This window comes from Oncorhynchus gorbuscha, linkage group LG16 (genome assembly GCF_021184085.1).
Source record: "Oncorhynchus gorbuscha isolate QuinsamMale2020 ecotype Even-year linkage group LG16, OgorEven_v1.0, whole genome shotgun sequence".
Taxonomy (NCBI): Eukaryota; Metazoa; Chordata; class Actinopteri; order Salmoniformes; family Salmonidae; genus Oncorhynchus; species Oncorhynchus gorbuscha.
In genome coordinates, this window is record NC_060188.1 from 48530767 (window position 1) to 48556615 (window position 25849).

General features: G+C 42.8%; 1 protein-coding gene across 10 annotated transcripts in view; it reads left to right on the forward strand.

Annotated features, from left to right (window-relative positions):
* The window catches only part of LOC124000405 (glutamate receptor 4), a 372689-nt gene that overhangs the window by 299203 nt on the left and 47637 nt on the right, over positions 1-25849 (forward strand). For 9 of the 10 annotated variants that reach the window (XM_046306732.1, XM_046306734.1, XM_046306733.1 and 6 more), the window contains 5 exons: positions 2403-2456; positions 3222-3380; positions 9052-9219; positions 9415-9519; positions 10492-10596. In XM_046306732.1, coding sequence (XP_046162688.1) covers positions 2403-2456; positions 3222-3380; positions 9052-9219; positions 9415-9519; positions 10492-10596 — 591 coding nt within the window. Of the gene's footprint in view, positions 1-2402; positions 2457-3221; positions 3381-9051; positions 9220-9414; positions 9520-10491; positions 10597-11873; positions 13597-25849 lie in introns of those variants that run through there. The other variant, XM_046306738.1, reaches the window with a different exon arrangement.

Sequence of the window (25849 nt, forward strand, 5' to 3'; positions counted from 1 at the left end):
CATCAACAGCCTGGTGGTCCAAAATAGCTTTACTGGTGTATTTTAACACCCATAAACCCACCCATTTAAAAATGAATGAATTATATGTCAATCTAGCAAACCATGCAACTAAAAGTAATTTTACAAGTCCTCAACTGGCAGCTTCATTAAATAGTACCCGCAAAACACCAGTCTCAACGTCAAGAGTGAAGAGGCGACTCCGGTATGCTGGCCTTCTAGGCAGAGTTGCAAAGGAAAAGCCATATCTCAGACTGGCCAATAAAAAGAAAAGATTAAGATGGGCAAAAGAGCACAGACACTGGACAGAGGAACTCTGCCTAGAAGGCCAGCATCACGGATTCGCCTCTTCACTGTTGCGTTGAGACTGGTGTTTTGCGGGTACTATTTAATGAAGCTGCCAGTTGAGGACTTGTGAGGCATCTGTTTCTCAAAGTAGACACTCTAATGTACTTGTCCTCTTGCTCAGTTGTGCACCGGGGCCTCCCACTCCTCTTCCTAATCTGGTTAGAGGCAGTTTGCGCTGTTCTGTGAAGGGAGTAGTACACAGCATTGTACTAGATCTTCAGTTTCTTGGTAATTTCTCACATGGAATTGCCTTCATTTCTCAGAACAAGAATAGACTGATGAGTTTCAGAAGAAAGTCCTTTGTTTCTGGCTATTTTGAGCCTGTAATCGAACCCACAAATGCTGATGCTCCAGATAATCAACTAGTCTAAAGAAGGACAGTTTTATTGCTTCTTTAATCAGGACGACAGTTTTCAACTGTCTTTTAAAATGATAAACTTGGATTAGCTAACACAACATGCCAATGGAACACAGGAGTGATGGTTGCTGATAATGGGCCTCTGTACGCCTATGTAAATATTCCATAAAAAAATCTGCCGTTTCCAGCTACAATAGTCATTTACAACATTAACAATGTCTACACTGGATTTCTGATAAATTTGATGTTATTTTAATGGACAAAAAAATGTGCTTTTCTTTCAAAAACAAGGATATTTCTAAGTGATCGCAAACTTTTGAATGGTAGTGTATATTTTTTAAATTAACAAAATACTTTTTCACATAGGTTGTGCACTGGAGCTTTAATAGTCTTGTAGTCATGGATCAATATAGTCAACTGCAGTGCGGGCAATTTTTTTTCTTTCCAGCAGTGCCCCCCCCCCCCCCCCCCATGTCGATAAAAGTATCGCAGCACCCATACCCACAAACTACTTCCTGCAGCTATGCGCCACTCTGTTGCCTGTACTGTATGTAGTCAGAGTTGAATTAACCGAATAACCCCCTTCTCTGTTTCATAGTGTACTCCTCCGCCGCCCCCAGGCAACCAGTGTCTCTATCTCACATTTCAATTATTCAGTAAATTTCCACTCCGGCATGTCACTGTGTTAACAACTCTGTTTGTGTGTGTGTGTGTGTGTGTGTGTGTGTGTGTGTGTGTGTGTGTGTGTGTGTGTGTGTGTGTGTGTGTGTGTGTGTGTGTGTGTGTGTGTGTGTGTGTGTGTGTGTGTGTGTGTGTGTGTGTGTGTGTGTGTGTGTGTGTGTGTGTGTGTGTGTTTGATCCCTGGAAACACAACCAACAGTACCCGTCATATCTCTGTAGGCCTCAGTACACACAACATCTAAATTAGCAGCTCAAATCTTCTTTTTTTTTACCTCTGCATGGGTCCCTTTTTAAAGGGTAATTTAAAAACAAATGTGTTTCTTATTTTTAACTTCCCTCAGGTGTTATTGTTTCCTCCAAACCGTTTTCTCATTTTGTTACCTGGTTATTTAGAGATGTCCAGAAAAATGTAGCTCGCATTTTAAGAGAATGGAGCTATGCTAGTGGAAGCAGATTGTATTTGTAAGTGGAACATTCAAACACATTGGGCTAAAACTTTAAAGACACAACAATGGATGCTTTACCAAGCATTCATAAAGTCTTAATAATCCGTTCGTAGATACTGTACCTCACAAATCATCTATAAGCAGAGTCATACTACGAGGCGACGTAAGCGGCAGCTGTCTTGAGTTCAAAGTTAGTTTAACTATTTGAAATCTGCTTGTGTTCGATGATGACAATGATTCAATGAACATTCTCTCTATATCTCTCTCTCCATGCCGGGAACATTGTCATGTCTTGCCTCGCCTCAAAGTGTCTGTCTGTCTTTTTCCTTGTGTGGCACTCATCCGGATGCCTACTCATTTGTTTAGACAGTCGGCATGTCTGATTTCTCCCCATGAAAGACAATGTTCACGCGGTGACAAGCCGCACACACTGGGGTGTCATTCAACTGACAGCCAATTAAGCATGCTAATGCTAATTCAGTCAGGTTCACTTAAAATCTGTCGAACGTTTGTCCCTTTCCAGTCAGGTTGACTTAACGTTTATCTAACGTTTTCCTCCTCTTTTCTCGCAGATTGTCAGCGTCGGAAAACATGTCAAAGGCTACCATTACATCATGGCTAACTTGGTGAGGGGAAAAAATCCTGGCATGTCTCCTTCTTCTCTTTGTCTCTCTTTCTCTCCCCCCCCCTTCTCTTCTCATCCATGTAATTAGTATGCAGCCCATTTCCACAGTGACAGTGTATTAATGATGTCCAGAGCAGGACAGCTCTGTGTGTGTGTGTGTGTGTGTGTGTGTGTGTGTGTGTGTGTGTGTGTGTGTGTGTGTGTGTGTGTGTGTGTGTGTGTGTGTGTGTGTGTGTGTGTGTGTGTGTGTGTGTGTGTGTGTGTGTGTGTGTGTGTGTGTGTGTGTGTGTGTGTGTGTGTGTGTGTGTGTTTGTGTGTGTGTGAGACACAGCATTGGAGGCATCAGAGCACTGGGCTGAGAGAGATTACTGTTGGCACAATCCTTCTTAGCAGACTCTCTGCTATAGAAGCAGGGCGTCGACAGAATTCAGACTCAGCCGGTGATCTTAGAAAAGGCTAGGGTGAAAAGTGTTTGGTTTCCTTTTATGTTGTGGTATCCCATACTGTACAGGGTCCTGTCTCTGTTTCTCGCTCTCTTTGCCTCTCTCCCACTCCGTCTTTCTCTTCCCCTTCTTCTTCTCTCTCTCTCCCCATATCTCGCTTTATTTCTATCCATTTTTCTATTTACCTTTTGCCTACCTCCATCACTCTCCTTACCTCTATCTATAAATGTCATTCTCTCCCTCTCTCTCTTCTTCTCTGCCCTCTGCCTCCATTCGTACCAAACGCTCCATCTCGCCTCCCTTCCCCCAACTCTCTCTCCCAGGGGTTTAAGGACATCAACCTAGAGCGCTTCATGCACGGAGGGGCCAACGTGTCGGGCTTTCAGCTGGTGGACTTCAGCAACCCCATGGTCATCAAGCTGATGCAGCGCTGGAACAAGCTGGACCAGAGGGAGTACCCAGGCTCCGACAGCCCCCCGAAGGTAACACCCTACCTGGGGGTTAATAAGTCCTCTTTCATCTTCACTAATGTCCTGCCTTCTCCCCCATCCCCTGAAGAGGGACAGCTCCCTCCCATGGTACACTATGCCTGGGGGTTGGAGGAGGATAGCACCCATGGAGGATTTGACAGAGCTGAGTCAATCAGGATCAGACCGGAGACCTTTTTCAATGCCATGCCTGTCCGTCTGTGCTCACTTTATGTGGCTTTAGGATTCTACAAGACCAACTGCAGAGGTGCAGGGTTAGCTAGGGCATGGAGACGTTCACACACATACATGCACACACACTTAAAATACCTTGCCATACCTGCTAACTTTTGTGCAGTCTTATCTGCACTGTCACGGGCCAGGTGCAAGTCAAATTGTATTTGTCACATGCGCTGAATATAATAGGTGTAGAAATGCTTACTTACAAGCCCTTAACCAACAATGCAGTTTTAAGAAAAATAAGTGTTAAGTAAAAAATAGACAATAGAAAATAAAAATAACAAATAACTAAAGAGCAGCAATAAAATAAAAATCGAATAAAATGTTATTGGTCACATTCAAATGGTTAGCAGATTTGATTATTTTTCTTAAAGCTGCATTGTTGGTTAAGGGCTTGTAAGTAAGCATTTCAACATGCAGTGCAGCAATATCACCATGCAGCAAAATTCTGGTGCTTCTAGTTCCAACAGTGCAGCAATATCAACAAGTAATCTTACAATTCCACAACAGCTACCTTATACACACAAATCTAAGGGATGGAATAAGAATATGTACATATAAATATATGGATGAGCGATGACCGAGCGGCATAGGCAAGATGCAATAGATGCTATAAAATACAGTATATACATATGGGATGAGTAATGCAAGATATGTAAACATCATTATTAAAGTGGCATTAATAAAGTGACTAGTGATCCATTTGTTAGTGGCCAATGATTTCAAGTCTGTATGTAGGGAGCAGCCTCTGTCTTATTGATGGCTGTGTAACAGTCTGATGGCCTTGAGATAGAAGCTATTTTTCAGTCTCTCGGTCCCAGCATTGATGCACCTGTACTGACCTCGCCTTCTGGATGATAGCGGGGTGAACAGGCAGTGGCTCGGGTGGTTGTTGTCTTTGCTGATCTTGTTGGCCTTCCTGTGAAATCGGGTGCTGTAGGTGTGCTGGAGGGCAGGCAGTTTGCCCCCGGTGATGCGTTGTGCAGACCACACCACCCTCTGGAGAGCCCTGCAGTTGTAGGCGGTGCAGTTGACGTACCAGACGGTGATACAGCCCAACATGATGCTCTCAATTGTGCATCTGTAAAAGGTTGTGAGGGTTTTGGTTGACAAGCCAAATTTCTTCAGCCTCCTGAGGCGCATTTCACCACACTGTCTGTGTGGGTGGACCATTTCAGTTTGTCCGTGATGTGCACTCCAAGGAACTTAAAACCTTCCACCTTCTCCACTACTGTCCCGTCGATGTGGATAAGGGGGTGCTCCCTCTGCTGTTTCCTGAAATCCACGATCATCTCCTTTTGTTGACTTTGAGTGAGAAGTTGTTTTTCTGACACCACACTACGGGTGCCCTCACCTTCTCCCTGTAGGTGGTCTCGTCATTGTTGGTGATCAATCCCACTACTGTTGTGTCGTCTGCAAACTTGATAATCAAGTTGGAGGCATGCATGACCACACAGTCATGGGTGTAAATGTAAATGTACAGGAGGGGGCTGAGCATGCACCATTGTGGGGCCCCAGTGTTGAGGGATCAGCGCAATGGAGATGCTGTTTCCTACCTTCACCACCTGGGGGAGGCCCGTCAGGAATTCCAGCACCCAATTTCACAGGGCGAGGTTGAGACCCAGGGCCTCAGGCTTAATGATGAGCTTGGAGGGTACTATGGTGTTGAATGCTGAGCTGTAGTCAATGAACAGCATTATTTTGGTCCTAAACTTGGTACCACTTGCTGTGCGGTAGCAGAGAGAACAGTCTATGACTAGGGTGGCTGCAGTCTTTGACCATTTTTTGGACCTTCCTCTGACATCGCCTGGTATAGAGGTCCTGGATGGCAGGAACATTGGCCCCAGTGATGTACTGGGCCGTAAGCACTACCCTATGTAGTGCCTTGCGGTCAGAGGCCGAGCAGTTGCCATAACAGGCAGTGATACAACTGGTTAGAATGCTCTCGATGGTGCAGCTGTAGAACATTTTGAGGCTCTGAGGACCCATGCCAAATCTTTTCAATCTCCTGAGGGGCAATAGGCTTTGTCGTGCCCTCTTCACAACTTTCTTGCTGTGTTTGGACCATGATAGTTTGCTGTTGATGTGGACACAAAGGAACTTCATGTCGTCGTTCAGCCACGACTCTGTGAAACATAAGATATTTCAGTTTTTAATGTCCCGTTGGTAGGATATTAGTGATCGTAGCTCGCCTATTTTGTTATCCAATGAGTGTACATTGGCTAATAGGACTGATGGTCAAGGCAGATTACCTACACGTCGTCTGATCTTTACAAGGCACCCCGACCTACATCCCCGATATCTCTTTCTCATGCGAATCACTGGGATTTGGGCCTTGTCAGTTGTCTGAAGTAAATCCTTTGCATCTGAATCGTTAAAGAAGAAATCTTTATCCAGTACAAGGTGAGTAATCGCTGTCCTGATATCTAGAAGCTCTTTTCGGCAGAAACAGTTCAGTACAAAATAAGTTACAAATAATGCGAAATAACACACACAATAGCACAATTGTTTAGGAGACCGTAAAATGGCAGCCATCTCCTCCAGTGCCAAGCAATGGGATTGTATCTCAATCCTCTCTCTGTCTCACACCTGTGGACTTTCTCAGTGTTGGAATAGTAGAGCCCAATGCCTGAGGGAGCTCCACTCTTGCTAGGGGGCCATGGCCATGGGCACTGGTGCTTTAGCTAACTCTAGCTGACCTGCTGCACTTGACTGCACTTGACTGCACTCTATCAGGCTTGGCTTGGCTCAGCTATGATGGGCTTGGGTGGACTACAGTGGGTTAAAGGGACAGTTCACTTTTTTGAATTCTAGCTCATTTTTGACATACTGAGGGTTTCGTCATTTCATCCAAACCATTTCTTAAGCTTGTTTGCTGGTTACTTAACAACATCCAGAGTGTAGCGATCTCAGGGGAAACGGATCAAAAAAGCCTTGGGAAATAGCTCTGCCTAACTCAGAGAGGAGCCCGGTTGCTTTCCCCATGCTTTTAAATGTACTGCTAACTGGATCAATTCATTTTCACCAGCATGGCTTCAAGCTCCAAAAATGCTAACCATGAGATTCTGGTTGTTGCTAAATATCCAGCAAATGAACTTAAAAACGTTTTTGATAAAACAACAACAAAGAAGTTGAAAATAAGCTAAAAGTTAAATAAATAACTCTCCCTTTAACTTCTTGCGTCGAGCCATCCCGGATCCAGTATCGTGACTACAGCCTCAAGCTCATTACCATAACGCTACGTTAACTATTCATGAAAATCGCAAATGAAATGAAATTAATCTATTTGCTCTCAAGCTTAGCCTTTTGTTAACAACACTATCATCTCAGATTTTCAAAATATGCTTCTCAACCATTGCAAAACAAGCATTTGTGTAACAGTATTGATAGCTAACGTAGCATTTAGCGTAGCATTTAGCGTTAGCATTCAGCAGGCAACATTTTCACAAAAACCAGAAAAGCATTCAAATAAAATCATTTACCTTTGAAGAACTTCGGATGTTTTCAATGAGGAGACTCTCAGATAGCAAATGTTCAGTTTATCCTGAAAGATTATTTGTTTAGGACAAATCGCTCCGTTTTCTGCGTCACGTTTAGCTACGAAAAAAACCCTGTATCCAGGATTGTGTAAATCTATCTGCAAGCTCATTAGCATAACACAATGTTAACTATTCATGAAAATCACAAATGAAATTAAATTAATCTATTTGCTGGGAGAAGAGAGAGAAAAACCATTGGACCATTTCAGTTTGTCCGTGATGTGTACGCCGAGGAACTTAACTTTCCACCTTCTCTACTACTGTCCCGTCGATGTGGACAGGGTGGTGCTCCCTCTGCTGTTTCCTGAAGTCCACAATCATCACCTTTGTTTTGTTGATGTTGAGTGTGAGGTTATTTTCCTGACACCACACTCTGAGGGCCCTCACCTCCTCCCTCTAGGCCGTCTCGTCGTTGTTGGTATTCAAGCCTACCACTGTAGTGTCGTCTGCAAACTTGATGATTGAGTTGGAGAGGTGTGTGTGTAAGAGTGTGTTTTTGATCCCTTATCACCATTTCAATGTTCTCCCGACCAAACAGCCTCTCAGTCTCTGCTGTACTCTAGCACCATTCATCATTGCTGTATTGAGTGGAGCACCACTATGTCCTGGTCACAGTCTAGATGCAGGTCAACCAAACAGCCACAACACCCTCATAACTACTTGGCAGGATTGTCCCTCTTATCTCTTCAAGTGCCCAGACTCTTATTGATGGCATGCCTGTGCCAGTTGGTGCTAACCTTCGTGCCCAGGGTGCTGGCATCAGCCGGGGTTATCCAACTGTTAATCGCCCCCCCCCCCCTGCCCCACATTGATACAGGAAGCATGTCTGCCCCGACAGGGGGTTGATGGTCTACACACAGAAGACGCACGCACCCTCTGCCTCCCACCCTCCACACACACACACACACACACACACACACACACACACACACACTGCGCCCCCCACAGAGATCTGTAATGAGCGAGGGAGGGATGAGGGAGAGCTGGGTTAATGAGTAGGATTCCCCTAGGCCAGAGGCAAAGTTACAATGCCTTCAAAAAGTATTCACACCCTTTGACTTTTTCCACATTTTGTTGTGTTACAGACAAAATTGAAAGTAGATTAAATAAAACATTTGTGTCACTGGCCTACACACAATACCCCATAATGTCAAAGTGGAATTATGTTTTTGGAAGTTACAAATGAATAAAAAATGAAAAGCTGAAATGGCTTGAGTCGATAAGTATTCAACCCCTTTGTTATGGCAAGCCGGAATAAGTTCAAATCGAACACAACACATCACTCAGTACCACTCTTCATATTTTCAAGCATGGTGGTGGCTGCATCATGTTATGGGTATGCTTGTCATCGGAAAGGACTAAGGATTTGTTTTTTTAAATAAACGGAATAGCGATAAACACAGGCAAAATCCTTCAGGAACACCTGGATTAGTCTGCTTTCCACCAAACACTAGGAGATTAATTCACCTTTCAGCAGGACAATAACCTACAACACATAGCCAAATCTACACTGGAGTTGCTTACTAAGAAGACAGCGAATGCTGAATGTCAATGATCAACAACCAATTTGACAGAGCTTTTATTAATTTTGAAAAGAATGATAGGCAAATGTTGCACAATCCCGGAGTGGAAAGCTCTTAGAGACTTACCCAGAAAGACACACAGTTAAAACATTTTGTATAGATCGTTGACCATTTTTTTCTCTCTCAATTAAATACATTTTTAATTCCACTTTGAAACACAACAGAATGTGGAAAAATAACTTGTGCTTTATAGCATAGGATATTGTTATCTGTTTGGCTGCCGCAAATCATGTGTTTTATCCCCAGTGCACACACGCAGAAACCTTTCCCTCTTTTCATCCCCCTACCACACACACACCTGATGATTCTCTCCTGTTCCCCCAGTACACGTCGGCTCTGACGTACGACGGCGTGATGGTGATGGCAGAGGCCTTCAGGAACCTGCGTAGGCAGAAGGTTGACATCTCTCGCCGGGGCAACGCTGGGGACTGTCTGGCTAACCCCGCCGCCCCCTGGAGTCAGGGCATTGACATGGAGCGCACCCTCAAACAGGTATCTAGCACTGCACCTCAAAGCCATGTCGGTTCATGAATGACCTCATTTCTGCTAACTCTATGATGTCCACAAAGGACAAACTGTCAACACTACAAACGGTTTCCTATGAAATGTTCTCTGATTTCAAATAGAATGAAGGTATACCTGCATTCTATGTGACTCTGGTGATAGTGTTTTGTCCTGTGTACACAGGTCTGGCTGCAGGGATTAACAGGTAATGTCCAGTTTGACCACTATGGACGCAGGGTCAACTACACCATGGACGTGTTTGAGCTGAAGAACAACGGACCCAGACGAGTAAGATGACGACTGGTCCACCCACCTAACCCCGTTATTTGAAAACATAATAACTATATGTTTAAATGTCTATTTACCATATGTTTCATTTTATTCTCAATTTACATCACTGCCCACTGCTTTCTAGCTATCACCATAATAACTACACCATAATACCACTATACCATAATCATTTGAATAACAAATAACTTTGTTTCATTTCATTTTCAATTTCCGTGGTATAAAATGCCAGAAGAGAGTGAACATCTGTTCATCATCTTATTATTGTCTGTGTGTCTGTAGAACCTGGGTATTGTGTATTAGTGATGAACAGTAGCGTGAGCAGTATACTCAGGTTTTGAGAACGTGCGTGTGTGTGTGTGTGTGTGTGTGTACGTGCAGGACTCCAGCCAACTACGGTACGTGAATAGAGAGAGGTGGAGCAGTAGAGAGTGATGGAGGAGGGAGAGGGGGATGAATTGGAAGGGTGGTTGGGCCTACCCACAGGCTGGCTCTGCATGCTTAGAGTCAAATACACCTATGCATACATGCCCTCCCTTCATCCTGCTCAATGGCAGACACCACCAGGATGAAATAAAACCCTGTCTAGGTTTATTATATACCATGTAGAAAACAGTATATAACCATTTAGTTGGCAGACATTTTCACTTCCTTAGTTTGACTCACCTATGATATGACTCAGATTCATATACTGTATAATAAAAAACGAAACATTGTGCATTTTTTATACATGGCACAAACAAACATACCATTTGTGTGACTCTTCTCCTTTGCTTGTATACACAGAATATCTCAGATAGTCTCATAGGTCTTAACACCACATAATTAATACAAAAATACTGGAAACGACACATACTCTACGGTGAGTAATCATGACAAACGCATTCAAACAACGAAGAAATCGTACCACGCGCACACACACACACACACACACCCTGGCCGTTTCACTCACTGTCCTCTCATTGTCTCCAGATGGGTTACTGGACGGATTCAGACAAGCTGGTTCTGATCCAGAATGAAGCCCTCAATCCCAACGAAATCATGGAGAACAGAACTGTCGTGGTCACCACTATCATGGTAAGACGCACTACAACCCTACTAACACACAAGCGCATGTGTACACACCACACACAGAGACACACGTGTGCGCCTACACACAAGAGAGACACAGACACACACACCCTCTAAGCACTCTCAAGTCTTAAGCTGTGTTTGAATACCCATACTAACATATGATATACTACATACTTAATGAGTATATACTATATACTATTAGTTCATTTTAGTATACTGTAAATGAACGATATCCTTTCGGTTGAGCGTACTAGAGGTCTAGCGCTCTCAAGTCTTAGCGGAAGAGCTTTACTCTACTTTCCTTCAGTCACACAAACACACATCTTATCCAAAACATCAACATTGGCACTGCAGATGCTTTTGAGATGTTGTTCCACTAGGTGTGATGTAGATTGTAAAAATGTCACTAAGTGCAGTACCTGCCATGACTCGTCTAGTCCCCTTTGTAAAAATGCATGAGCTGCATTCTGTATCCTTGCCAGAGACTGCTACACACGCATTTTAACAGCTGTCAGTCCATGTGGCCAGACAAAGTCAGATTCTATTACTCAAACACACGGACACTCATATGCGCACGCACACACACACACACACACACACACACACACACACACACACACACACACACACACACACACACACACACACACACACACACACACACACACACACACACACACACACACACACACACACACACACACACACACACACACACACACACACACACACACACACACACACGTGTACTCTCAAACCCAGAAACACATGTGTGCACACAGAAACATACACACAACTCTCTGGGCCCAACTCTCTCTTCCACAGCACTCATTGTTTACTTACTAGTAGGCCTACAGGACCCAACTGATACCTGTTTGCTTGGTTTCTGTTAGTTAAATTTGGACTAATACTGTAACCCTGTCTGTACCACAATTCAAAATGGCCACCGGTTGCATGGAATGTTAACTAAGGGTACCAAATGAGAAGGCTTTTCATACTACTGAGCCGAACCGAGCCGAGCCAAAGCAAGCTGTGCTGAGCTGGCCTGGTTACGCATACATCATAGTTGCTGGAAGATCATTTCCACAGTTTGGCACAGTTTGGTTTGGGTCGGCTTGATATTGTGAAAACGGTGAAGATGTGCTGTGTTTCTGAGAGTGAAGGTGGCTGACTAGATAAGAGGAGATGGAGAGAACAGGGTAAGAAAAGACAGAGTGAGTAGAGGAGGGATGGAAATGGGATTGGAGAGTCATACCTCAGCAGAATCCTCCTCTTTTCAGCCCCTGGTGAGGAAACCCATTTTAAGAAACTGAGAAACTGGACACAAGCAGAGCCCAAATGAAAGCCCATATTGGGAAACTGACGGACGGTATTGGACGTAACCAGAGCCAGAGTGAACCCCCTAAAGAAACAGACTGATGCAACAGAGAGCTGCGTCATGACTTCTAATGCACACCTTATTAGTTATCTGACCCAAGGGATGGATCTATCCAGAGCCAAAATGAACCCCCTCAAGAAGACAAAAAATGGACACAGTCTGACCAAATTATGTGTTTTTTTAGAAGGAGAGAGATAGAAGCCACAATGGACCCTTCGTCCTGCCTAAGGCCACGAGAATGCTTGTTCTTCTTATCAAACATCACATCAACATGGTTGTACTTAACTGTGTGTGTGTGTGTGCTTGTGTGCGTGTGTCTCAAACAACTCTAGGATACAAATGTTCTTATTGCATGAATTTCCATGCCTGGCATATTCCAGGTGATTATGGTTGATACAGTATTTTATATTGAAATGGATGTTAAGATGATTTTAACGAACTAACTTGAAAAATGCTCTGAGGCTGCTCTGAATCTGTGAGTTTCCATTCAGCTTTTGTATATAAGAGCTTTATACCTTCTAAAGCACTGCCTAATTTCAGCTCATACAAACCACATCACCACGCTTCCATAGAGCATGATAATATCCGTGTTTAACTATGCTGGCTGTCTGGGATAGCATCTGTAATGTGTGTTTGCGCTTGATAATGCACTTGATAATGTTTGTTTACTGTAATACATACCAATTAAGCTTTTACTTCCTTATTACATTGTTTGCCAACTATGATAAGCCGAAACTGTAACTCAAACCTGGTTTGGTAGTGCATTGAACCTCAACTGTACAGAAGTTTGTTATTGTCAGATACAAAGTTTATCGATAAAGTTTTGGGAGAGGATGGATGAGCTATCAGGAGTGGGTCAGTTGTTATACTTCCTAATATGTATGCCGTCGAGGAGCTCCCCCTTGATTCGCCTATAGTGAAGTGTCATTCACACTAAACTTTGAAAAGAGCCAGGTAGCGTCTGTTCAGCTGTTTGTCATGTAAATATGCAATTATTTCTGATGACAAGCCTTCATTTGGACTGGTATAGTAATCCTTCATCCACAGTGGTAGCTCTGAATATGGCTCATCTTGAGACTGATAGTAAATTCCTTTGTCCGTCGCTCGCCCGATTCATAGGCTATATTCTTCAAAGCGTTTCACACAATAAAAGCCATTAAAATTGGTGTTAAGTCAGATAATTAAAATACTTTATCACAATGGCACTTTTGAGGCCTACAGAACTGAATGTCTCCTTATGGTAGCGAGGTAAACGTCATGTTTTAACCTTCTCAGAGCGTACATGTGACAAAATGGTGCCAAAACCCTACAAGGGACCAAAGGAAAACATTTCCTAATGTCTTTAGAACGTCCTCTGTTTGCTGATTTGTATGTCAGAATCAGAAAGGTATTTGAGAACTAGAAATGAGGGTATGTCAGAAATCAAATACCCATTTCACCCTCATATCAAGGACAAGGCAACAGAATGGTGTTTTATCCCAACCACAGCAGCTGGGGGAACTTACTGATAGCACTTGAACCTCAGCTGAGAAAGCACCTTTTTCATATAGCTTTTACTACATAATTCTTGAAATGTACTCAATTTATTAAATGTCATGCAGCCAAGTGAAAAATAAAGGTTTGAATTGTGCAATAAGTAGTTGGTGATGACTGGGACACAGAGGAGCTGTTTTGAGAGAGAGAGAGACTGTGTGTGTGTGTGTGTGTGTGTGTGTGTGTGTGTGTGTGTGTGTGTGTGTGTGTGTGTGTGTGTGTGTGTGTGTGTGTGTGTGTGTGTGTGTGTGTGTGTGTGTGTGTGTGTGTGTGTGTGTGTGTGTGTGTGTGTGTGTGTTGAATTTTAGCAGGGAGTCACCATTGAGACCAGTGTCTCTTTTTCAAGGGAGCCATGCACATACAATTTCAAAAAATACAATAAAAACTACTAAAATTCAGCACAGATAAATATACATAAATACACAATAGACTAAAGACCAGCACATTCTTCATTATAACATTCCTCTGTCCACTCTCTAAATTGGCCCAGGGCCACTAAGGCCCTGTGTGTACTGTTTTTGGAGAAACACTAAAGGACGATTTACAGTACCTAACTCTGAAGACACCAAAGGAGTCTCCAGTGGTATTAATATCCTTAAGGGGACTAGAAGTAAAACAAGAACAATTCCAGGGATTCGGGAATATTTCGCCAGCCCCCACATGGAAAACAAGCTACACTGAACAAAAATTGAAATGCAACACACCACAATTTCAAAGATTTTCCTGAGTTATAGTTCATAAGGAAATCAGTCAATTGAAATACATTCATAAGGCCCTAATCTATGAATTTCACATGGCTGGGAATACAGATATGCATCTGTTGGTCACAGTTACCTTACAACAAAAAAGGTAGGGGCGTGGATCAGAAAACCAGTCAGTATCTGGTGTGACCACCATTTGTCTCATGCAGCGCAACATATCTCCTTCGCATAGAGCTGATCAGGCTGTTGACTGTGGCCTGTGGAATGTTGTCCCACTCCTCTTCAATGGTTGTGTGAAGTTGCTGTATATTGGCTGGAACTGGAACACCATCTTTGTACAAGTGGATCCAGAGCATTCTGAACATGCTCAATGGGTGACATGTCCGGTGAGTATGCAGGCCATAGAATAACTGGGACATTTTCAGCTTCCAGGAATTGTGTACAGATACTAGCGCCTTGGGGCCGTGCATTATCATGCTAAAACATGAGGCGGTGGATGAATGGCACGACAATGTACCTCAGGATCTCGTCACGGTATCGCTTTGCATTCAAATTGCCATCGATAAAATGCAATTTTGTTCATTGTCTGTAGCTTATGCCTGCCCATACCATCATCCCACCGCCACCATGGGACACTCTGTTCTCAGCGTTGACATCAGCAAACCGCTCGCCCTCATGACGCACATCTGCCATGTCCCCGGTACAGTTGAAATCGGCATTCGTCCATGAAGAGCACACATCTCCAGCGTGCCAGTAGCCATCATTTGCCCACTGAAGTCGGATACGATGGCGAACTGCAGTCAGGTCAAGGCCTTGGTGAGTACGACGAGCATGCAGATGAGCTTCCCTGAGATGTTTTCTGACAGTTTGTGCAGAAATTCTTGTGCAAACCCACAGTTTCATCACCTGTCCGGTTGGCTGATCTCAGACCATCCCGCAGGTGAAGAAGCCAGATGTGGAGGTTCTGGGCTGACGTGATTACACATTGTCTGCATTTGTGAGGCCGGTTGGACATCCTGCCAAATTCTCTAAAAGAATGTTGAGGTGGCTTATGGTAGAGAAATGAACATTAAATTCTCTGGCAACAGCTCTGGTGGACATTCCTGCAGTCAGCATGCCAATTGCACACTCCCTCAAAACTTGAGACATCTGTGGCATTGTGTACTGTAACAAAACTGCACATTTTAGAGCAGCCTTTTATTGTGCCTAGCACAAGGTGTATCTGTGTAATGATCATGCTATTTAATCAGCTTCTTGATATTCCACAACTGTCAGGTAGATTAATTATCTTGGCAAAGGAAAAATGTTCACTAAAAGGGATGAAAAAGAATTGTGCACAGAATTTGAGAGAAATAAGCTTTTGGTGCATAATAATTTTTGGGGATCTTTTATTTCAGCTCATGAAACATGGGATCAACACTTTACATGTTTCGTTTATATTTTTTCCAGTGTATTTTAAATTTAGTGGTGAGGGTTAGAATTAGGGTTAGAATTAAGGTTATGGGTTAGAGAGAAAGAGACATGGAGTGCTTTGTTTGGTGTATATAACCCTAGTGTGTTTGGATGTTTAAGGTCAATATATAGTCAAGTATATAGTCTAGCGCCATCATTATGATGCTTCTTGTTGTACGTACTCAACAGACTGTATCTGTCAATTTGAACGTCAACTCACATGCATTTATTGTCTTCAATATATACTTGTGTGTGCAGATGTATCATGCTCATACAGGGCACAAGGGCACGTGCCCCCTCAGATTTGTCCTCATAAATGACCAGCATGGTCCAATAATAATAAGGCAGAACAGTTGAAACTGGAGCAGCAGCATGGCCAGGTGGACTGGGGACAGCAAGGAGTCATCATGTCAGGTAGTCCTGAGGCATGGTCATAGGGCTTAGGTCCTCCGAGAGAGAGAAAGAAAGAGAGAAAGAGAGAATTAGAGAGAGCACACTTAAATTCACACAGGACACGGAATAGGATAGGAGAAGTACTCCAGATATAACAAATAAACTACTGCAGCATAAATACTGGATGCTGAGACAGGAGGGGTCAGGAGACACTGTGGCCCCACCCGAGGACACCCCCGGACAGGGCCAAACAGGATATAACCCCACCCACTTTGCCAAAGCACAGCCCCCACACCACTAGAGGGATATCTTCAACCACCAACTTACCATCCTGAGACAAGGCCGAGTATAGCCCACAAAGATCTCCGCCACGGCATAACCCATGGGGGGGGGTGCCAAACCAGACAGGGTGATCACATCTGTGACTCAACCCACTCAAGTGACGCACCCCTCCCAGAGACGGTATGAAAGAGCCCCAGTAAAGCCAGTGACTCAGTAATTAATGAATTACTCAACTTCATATTTAAGCCAAAGTTTGACATAATTATTTATAAAAAAAGATTTAGCAGCAATATTTTGCAGAGGGGTCACACTGACTGGACCAGGTAAAGAGTACCCCCCCCCATTCTCCCTTGTAAGTGGTTCCTTCCAAGGTGCAGCGTGGAGCAAAGAGGAGAGAGTGTATAGTGATGGGCAGGACTCCCAGGAGGTATGTTTGTACATCTATTTGATCAAGCTATGTAGCCTATGGATAGTTTCTTGATGAATAAATAAAACAAAAATGCTTTGTTGTTTTTCTAACACTAGCCACCGAGCAAGTTTATGATGTTGGCTTTCTGTGGCAATTATAGCATGTGAATCTTGGTGGGGCAAACTCCCCACTTTTTTTAGATGCATGCCAGCAAAGCCACTACACAACACAACACTAAACAATAGATTAATTGCACTATAACGGTGACAAACTGTGCCCACAAACTGTTAGATAAAGCTGTCCCAACAGCAGTCCCAACACCTTACCACTGATGGCTATCAGCAGAGCCTTGTCAGGCAGCGAAACAGTTCATTCAGCCTTTTTTACTGCCTTATAAAAAAAACATAGCTGATATGGCTGACTTGCTTAATCAAAAGTGGTTTCTACTGACAATTGCGATGTACAAACTATGGCATAAGGGGACGGCCAGCGTATAAAAGGCATTCATGTACGAGCTAGGATGGACCTATATATATATATATATATATATATATATATACATAATTCAGAACTTTTGACATGTACAGCGACAGAATTCAGAACATGGGCCGTTCTTACAGTATTCTCCCTGTACACCAAGTCAGAACCGTGGGATAAATAAAGGGGGCATATTAGCAGACAATGAAAGCTCTTAAAATATTTGATTATAACATTTATCTAAAACAGGCTATGGGCTACATGTGCACCACCAAGTCAGAACAGTAGGCTACGTTATGAGGGGAAAAGGGACCACATTATTAGGGTGAAGCACATGGGAAACTAACATTTTACTACAAAACATACACTTAGTATTGCTTTCTTAGCTACAGTATACATACATATCTCCCTGGTATGTTGCAGCAGCATACAATACATTTTTGGACTCGCCTTGTGCTGTGCTCATTTGAACAGGAACTCACTGAAGTCAGAGATTTCCCAATTCCAAGATTCCTGTTTTGAATGTGGCAGAAGTCATGCTGGATTGACAGCATGGCCAATATTGAATGTTTATCCTTTTAAGCTTGGAAATGAGACCCTTAAATCCAGACTTGGGACCCACTCCACTGAATAGCAGGCTAGTGATTGCATTGCAATGCTTGCAGTTAGGCATTGATTCCTCCCAAACAACTCATTGCTGAATTTGCGATTTCCAACTTGTGTAATGTTTATGTCCAATGGCCGATGAGCACTAATACGTTTTATCTATTATTTCTCTTCATATGTGCCCTACCGGCTCAAATCGGTCAAAATTTGAAATGGTGTTTTTTACATTAGTTACATGTAGATACTTCGAGCTACGGAATGATATATCATGCACTACAGTTGAGGAAAATAGGAAAGTAATTCCGCATTGAAAGTTGATAAACTTGTAAATTCACTTTTGAGAAAATGGCCTTTGAATTTTTTGGTACTATTACTGGAGAGCCCTTCTTTTTCTACACCCATTCAGCATCATTCACACCCTCTTAAGCTTTAGCCCCACCCATCTCTTTAACCTCTTGCTCCTACCTGGCACGCAGGCGTCCCATCTAGAGCTCTGGAAATGCAAATGCGCTATGCTAAATGCTAATAGTATTAGTTAAAACTCAAACGTTCATTAAAATACACATGCAGGGTATTGAATTAAAGCTACACTCGTTGTGAATCCAGGCAACAAGTCAGATTTTTAAAATGCTTTTCGGCGAAAGCATGAGAAGCTATTATCTGATAGCATGTAACACCCCAAAAGACCCGCAGGGGACGTAAATAAAATAATTAGCATAGTCGGCGCTACACAAACCGCACAAATAAAATATAAAACATTCATTACCTTTGACCATCTTCTTTGTTGGCACTCCTAGATGTCCCATAATCACTATTGGGTCTTTTTTTCAATTAAATCGGGCTAACATTGGCTAACTTGCTAGCTACTTCCAGACACAAATGAGAAAACAACCCTCTCTGATAATTTTACTCACCCTAGCAGAGCTGGTTAGGCTGTTTTCATGTTATCCAGAGAGTTGGTGACTGTAACTGTGCTGCTGGCAACAATTTAATTACTGTTGTCAGTTAAGAACAAATTTTTATTTACAATTATGGCCTGGGAACAGTGGGTTAACTGCCTTGTTCAGGGGCAGAACGACACATTTTTACCTTGTCAGCTCGGGGATTCGACCTAACAACCTTTCAGTTACTGGCCCAACGCTCTAACCACTACGCCTCCTGCCACACCCATTTAAAAAAAAGCAGTGTTAGACGGGATTACCAAGACATACTGACCAGCTGGCAGACCAATCCAAACTCATCTCTCGGCATGTCCAGCCCACTCATTATCTCAGCCAACCATGGCTAGCGGGAATGTCTTTTTCCGTGGCTAAACCAACTAGACTTGTAATTTAACAATTTTTTCATATTTACAGATGGCATACACGTTTGTTATGAAAGTTCACATGTTTGAGAAGACATTTCTGCCCAAAACAATTTTTAATGTTCAAATGGGAAGTAGTGTCCCACGACATACACCTAGTTTCCTGAAACAGGTCACATATGACAAGAATTGAAAATAATTTGCCCGTAGATTGTCGACTTGATTCATGATGACTGCTAGCTAAGATTTTGAAAGTATCAGTCCAATCAAAGCTACTGTAGATATATAACGTGATTTGAAATCATTTTATCTGTGGCCAATGACATTGAGCCTTCTTGGATGGGCATTTATTTGATTTGTTTAACCTTTTATTTAACTAGGCAAGTCAGTTAAGAACAAATTCTTATTTTATTGTGCGCTGCCCTATGGGACTCCCAATCACAGCCGGTTGTGATACAGCCTGGATTCGAACCGGGGTGTCTGTATTGACACCTCTAGCACTGAGGTTTGGTGCCTTAGACCTCTGTCTAAGCGGTCTAAGCGGTCTAAGGCACTGCATCTCAGTCCTAGATGCGTCACTACAGACACCCTGCGGATTGGATTTTCAAGCTCTACCCTTAGATTTTGCTGTGACGTAGTGTCTCCATGAGTGACAGAACACTGAACCAATCACGGCGCAACTAGAGAACATTACCAACCCCTACACACCGCATTTTCCGCTGGCTGTTCCACCACCACAGAAAGCACTGAGCTAGGCTGAAACACCTGCATTTTGGAGCTGCCTTACTCCAGAAAGCAAAAAAGAGACCAAGTATGGATGTGGCTTTATTAACTCAATCTTTTTGTTTACATTGTTTGCAGACTGATATGTGACACGTTTTAATGCCAAAATAACATGCAACAGGTGGGGCTCAAAACATGCCCTGAATGACGGGTTGCCACTGTTGGCTTTAGCTAGCCAGCTAGATAGATTCCCAATCTCCTAACCTCATAACGAGCCACAAAGCCATGTCAGGCTATCAAACACGTTAGAGTAGCTTGTTTAACCATATTAGCTGGCATGCCTGCTGGCAAGGTTGCTAGGCTGTAAAAAAAAAAAAAACATTTACTATGTGTACTGAATAAGACTCACATTATTTACATTTTTGTTCCCAGAGTTTAGGAGAGATGCAGGAAGAATATTTATTTTCTTTAAAAATATAATCACATGCTCAATGGGTGACATGTCCCGTGAGTATGCAGGCTTACCAAGAAAATCTTCCAAACGGACTAATTTGAGGGGAAAAGGAGTTGGAGCACTCAACAACAAAAAAAGGCAGAGATTGATTTCTCACTTTAATCCATTGTCAAGCTGACGTCTTCCTCAGAGTGACCTGATCATTGTACTTAGCTCCTATGTGTTGCCTAGTGGCTCACGAAGACAACAATGTACAAAAATGATAATAATAATGTTTCAAGCTAAATGGCAAATTATAGCACAAAATAAAAACATAAATAGTGTGTCTTTTTAATCAATAGGCCAAGTGAAAATATACATAGGTGATATTTGGGTGTCTGTGAACCGGAGACACAGAGACCCCAAAAATCAAGGCAACATTATATATCAAAATTAAGACATCAACAGTGTCTAAGAAGTACTGCCAAAATGCCTCTCTTTGTTTGAGTTTACGTACAATATCATCTCGTTTTGGTCAAATTTGAATCGTTCTATTGCTACAAAGCGCAGGGAGGAAGGTGAGCCATGATTGGCTTCAATGCAGTGGCAAGCAACAGCATAGTCCGTGTTTTTATTTTGATTAGCAGCCTTGTGTTCTGCAATGCGAAGTTTCAATGCTCGTTTAGTTTGACCAATATAAGCAGCTACACAGATGTATTTGAGCATGTACATTACATGGTCAAAAGTATGAGGACACCTAATGGTCGACCATCTCATTCCAAAATTATGGGCATTAATATGATGTTGGTCCCGCTTTTGCTACTATAACAGCCTCCACTCTTCTGGGAAGGCTCTCCACTAGATGTTGGAACATTCCTGCGGGGACTTGCTTCCATTCAGTTAAGAGCATTAGGAGGTTGGGCACTGATGTTGGGCAATTAGGCCTGGCTCACAGTCGGCGTTCCAATTCATCCCAAAGGTGTTTGATGGGGTTGAGGTCAGGGCTCTGTGCAGGCCAGTCAAGTTCTCCCACACCGATCTCAACAAACCATTTCCGTATGGATCTCGCTTTGTGCATCGGGGCAGTGTCATGCTGAAACAGCAAAGGGCCTTCCCCACAAAGTTGGAAGCACAGAATCGTGTAGAATGTCATTGTATGCTGTACCGTTAAGGTTTCCATTCACTGGAACTAAGGGGCTCAGCCCCAGACCATTATTCCTCCTCCACCAAAATGTACAGTTGGCAGTATGCATTGGGGCAAGTAGCGTTCTCCTGGCATCCGCCAAACAGAGATGGTGAAGCATGAGTCCATTGGCAGCGAGCTTTACACCACCCCAGCCGACTGGTGATCTTAGGCTTGTGTGAGGCTGCTCGGCCATGAGAACAGTTCTTGTGCTGACTTTGCTTCCAGAGGCAGTTTGGAACTCGGTAGTGAATGTTGTGACTTTGTGTGGCCTACCACTTCGCGGCTGAGCCATTGTTGCTCTCAGAAGTTTCCACTTCACAATAACATCACTTGCAGTTGACCAGGGCAGCTCCAGCTGGGCAGAAATTTGACCAACTGACTTGATGGAAAGGTGGCATCCTATGACGGTGTCACGTTGAAAGTCACTGAGCTCTTCAGCACGGGCCATTCTACTACCAATGTTTGTTTATGGAGATTGCATGGCTATGTGCTCAATTTTATACACCTGTCAGCAACTGGTGTGGCTGAAATAGCCAAATCCACTCGTACTTTTGGCCATGTAGTGTATATGACATTTGTGGTGCTACAATTAATGAACCTTTGGATTTTGTATTCTTTACCTGTTCTCGGGTGGTAAAACACTTTCAAATTGGTCGTACAAAACTCGACTTCTTTTTGAAAGTTGTTTGTTTTCTCACATCAGAAATACCAGATGCATTGTAGTGTCTAAACACTCCATTGCCATTACACAATGGTTGCCTGTTAGCCAATAATAAATTCTTTAAATGTAATTGTCGAACAAATTTGAAAGTGTCAACTTTCAATGCTAAGGGGCCCATCCTATTAGAAGGGGAGAAAGAAAGTGCTTTACACAGGACTGACCCTTGGGCATCCGTAAGAGGCCCTGGTGATATGTTCTTGTTGTGGTTCCAACTCAACCTCCTCAGGTGGGCTGGGGGTGGATTTCGTCCCCGTCGAGCCCACCTCGTCTTCCTTTGGGTTCGCGCTGGTTGACTTAAAGAGCGGAGTTGATTCAGGAGGTATAAAAGGGACTATGCTCTGAACCTTCATGCTTGCTGGCATAGGACAGGGGAGCATCATAGTGCAGTATATTTAGTAGTGTGATTTACAACAGTCAGAAGGACACTCTCATAATTACATTTGAACAAGCAAACAGCTATGCATAAAAAAAGACATACTGACAGAATTAGGCATAATGATTATGGCACTAGATTGCAGGAAAAAGCTGTTTCAGGTGTTTGAAAAATTTGAAATTCAACCCCCTTCCATCTTCACCTACTTCTTGCCCCCTCTAAAATTGTGTGTGTGTGTGTGTGTGTGTGTGTGTGTGTGTGTGTGTGTGTGTGTGTGTGTGTGTGTGTGTGTGTGTGTGTGTGTGTGTGTGTGTGTGTGTGTGTGTGTGTGTGTGTGTGTGTGTGTGTGTGTGTGTGTGTGTGTGCGTGCGTGCGCGTCACGCCACGTATACTTGTGTTCATTATCCACTGATGTGGTGTGGGAGATTATTGGCCAGCTTGTCAGCCATGATCAACTTGGACATGAAGAGTCTTGAAAATACTCTCTTTTTAGTGTTTCACCTTTCTTTAAGTATTTGTCTACCTTTTTTCCTGTTACATAGTATTTTGTCTACATATTTTACTGTAACCATTTTTTCTTGCACCATGACACCATTACTATTTTCTGATATTTGCCCTGAAATAACCTTCTGTGAAAAGAAAACCATTTAATGTAAATGTATCTCGCCAATGTCTTGGAAAAGGCCTCAGCTTTTGGTTTACTATTGCTGCAAATGCCCTGGGGCAGTGTGATGTCGAGCAGAACCCCAGAATATATTGCTTGTTCTCAATATACATTTGGCCACGTTCCACAAAGACGTAATTTTTAAGAAACTATGAACTGTCAACCGAGGGAGTTTTTTAAATCTAGATCATTTTTTCCGGCATCAGCAAATCAGATGATTGATTTCCTGCCATTCGTAAAGGAACAGGCAGCTTTAGCAGTTCCTTATGGAACGTTATTTTTACATTGAGTACAGGAGGCAAGAGAATGTTTGCCATTCGTCCTCACTACACGTCTCTCTCTCTTTCTGTCTGTCTATATCTCTGACCCTCTGTGTTCTCACTTTCTTTCTCTCCCTTATACTCCCTCTCTTTTTCTTTATTTCGTTCTCTGCCTCTCTCTTTCTCATACCATTCTTTACCACTCATGCACACACACACAGACACACACACACACACACACATCACAAGTGCTGCAACCAGACTCTTATTATACGGCTCAGTTTACAGTTTTTCTCAATTGCTAAAACACCATTTCCGAAAACATTGCTCAATTTCCTGAAAACATTAAACACAAAACCTCGTCTTCAAGCACTATTTACATAACCTCTGACTCCTCTAGCAAAATTAAACATTCGCCTCAAAACAGATTACCTGTGTTCAAAATCAAACACTGCTCTCAAATCATAAACAAAGTGATCAAAATGATATACACTCTCAAGCAGTCAGTAAACAATACACCGAAAAATAGAAAACACATTGTTCAAAACATACAATTCTCTGTGAATCTAAAAAAAATATTCATATTTTTCCGTCATTGTCTTTTGATGAACGAAAACATGTTCTGTTATAGTAGCTCAAAATGGATCAGAAATTACTACTCTGCTTTGCTCTTCCCAATTTTGTTTCTTGTTCTTCCTCCTCCTTGTACCCCTATTTTTACAGTACTGTACCCTGTCCTTGTCCTTTGTCTCTGATACTGTAATTCTTGTTCTTTGTTGATATGAACCAGCAACCAGTCAAAATCTATTGAGCAGTCAGTACTGTTAATAAATGGAAAGCACAATGTTTAGGGCCATACAATTTGTCCATTGTACAGTATAAAGCCTACAATGCACTGTACTACAGTATACAATACTAAAAGGGACAAAAATCAAAGGAGTAAACATGTGATCAATGTGCTTCTTCTTGTCGTTGGGCTGGGTCAGGCCAGAGCACTTCGTCGACATCACCAGCAATATTGTCCCTCCTGAGGCAACGGGGGAAGAAGCCTCTTGTGTGTCGTATTCAGCCCTGACATGATTCCTCACCTATATCACCACAGGCTAAATCCATGGCTTGCAGCAGATTTACTCTGGTGTAGGGTTGTCTATCATACACTTTCCATCTCCAAAAGGAGAAAAACTCCTCAATCGGATTCAGGAAAGGCGAGTTTGGAGGGTGGTACAAGTTCATAAACTGCCCATTGATGTTAAACCATTCCCTTACCTGAGCAGCTCGGTGGAAACTGACATTGTCCCACACTATCACATAGGTGGGAATGGGATTCTCATTTAGCTCTTGACCCTGCTCTTGAACCTGCTGCTCAAATAGAATATCTCTTAGATTGGCAATACATCTTAGAAGGTGCTGGGTGTTATATGGCCCAAGTGTAACATGGTGATGAAGAACACCATGGTTGCTGATAGCAGCACAGATTGTGACATTGCCACCTTGTTGACCAGGGACTTCAACAATGGCCCGCTGTCCAATCATGTTTGGGCCTCTCCTTCTCCTCTTTGTTATATTGAAGCCTGCTTCATCGACAAAGATGAACTCATGGGGTCTGTCCAAGGATTCCAAGTCAAATATTGTCCGTGTAGAAATACAATATACTGTATGTAGGATTGTGTAAGTCGTACAGAGACAGTGCTATACTGTAGAGTACAATTATGCTTCTGATTCACATATATTGTATGTACTGAAGAGTAATGTCATTCACATAGTATGTGTTCGTACTGTAGATAATCTGGATTACAGTAAATGTTTCTGAATGTACACTTACTTGCACATACTGAGCTCGCAGTTCTTTCACCCTTGGTGAGTTGCACTCAAAAGGTATACGGTCAATTGTGGAAATGCTCACACTGTCGATTCCCTGGAAGTGTGTGATGTCTTGTATCACTCGTTCCTGGAATTCTCTGAGTAGTATTGCATTATCTTGAAGGACCATGCCAACTATAACGGCCTCTTTCTCTCGAGTGAATATAGCTGTCCTTCCACCTGCATGTGGCAGCCTTGCAATTCTACAAAAGGTAGTTGTGCAGTTACAAAACATATTCATGCAGTACAATACATACAGTGATTAACTTTACAAATGTAGTACAGTAAATTTGCAATTACAAAAATACAGTAGTATACTGTACCTGTTCTCTTCTCTGAATATCCTTACTGTGGACACAGAGAATCGGCTCAAATTGGGTTGCACTCTTAAGTCCTGCTTCCCTCATTGTCAGTCCATGGACAAGAACATGGTCTGTAACTGTTGCCTGAATTTCATCAGATATTTCCACTCTTTGTCTTCCTCTTCGTCCTCCTCTTCCTC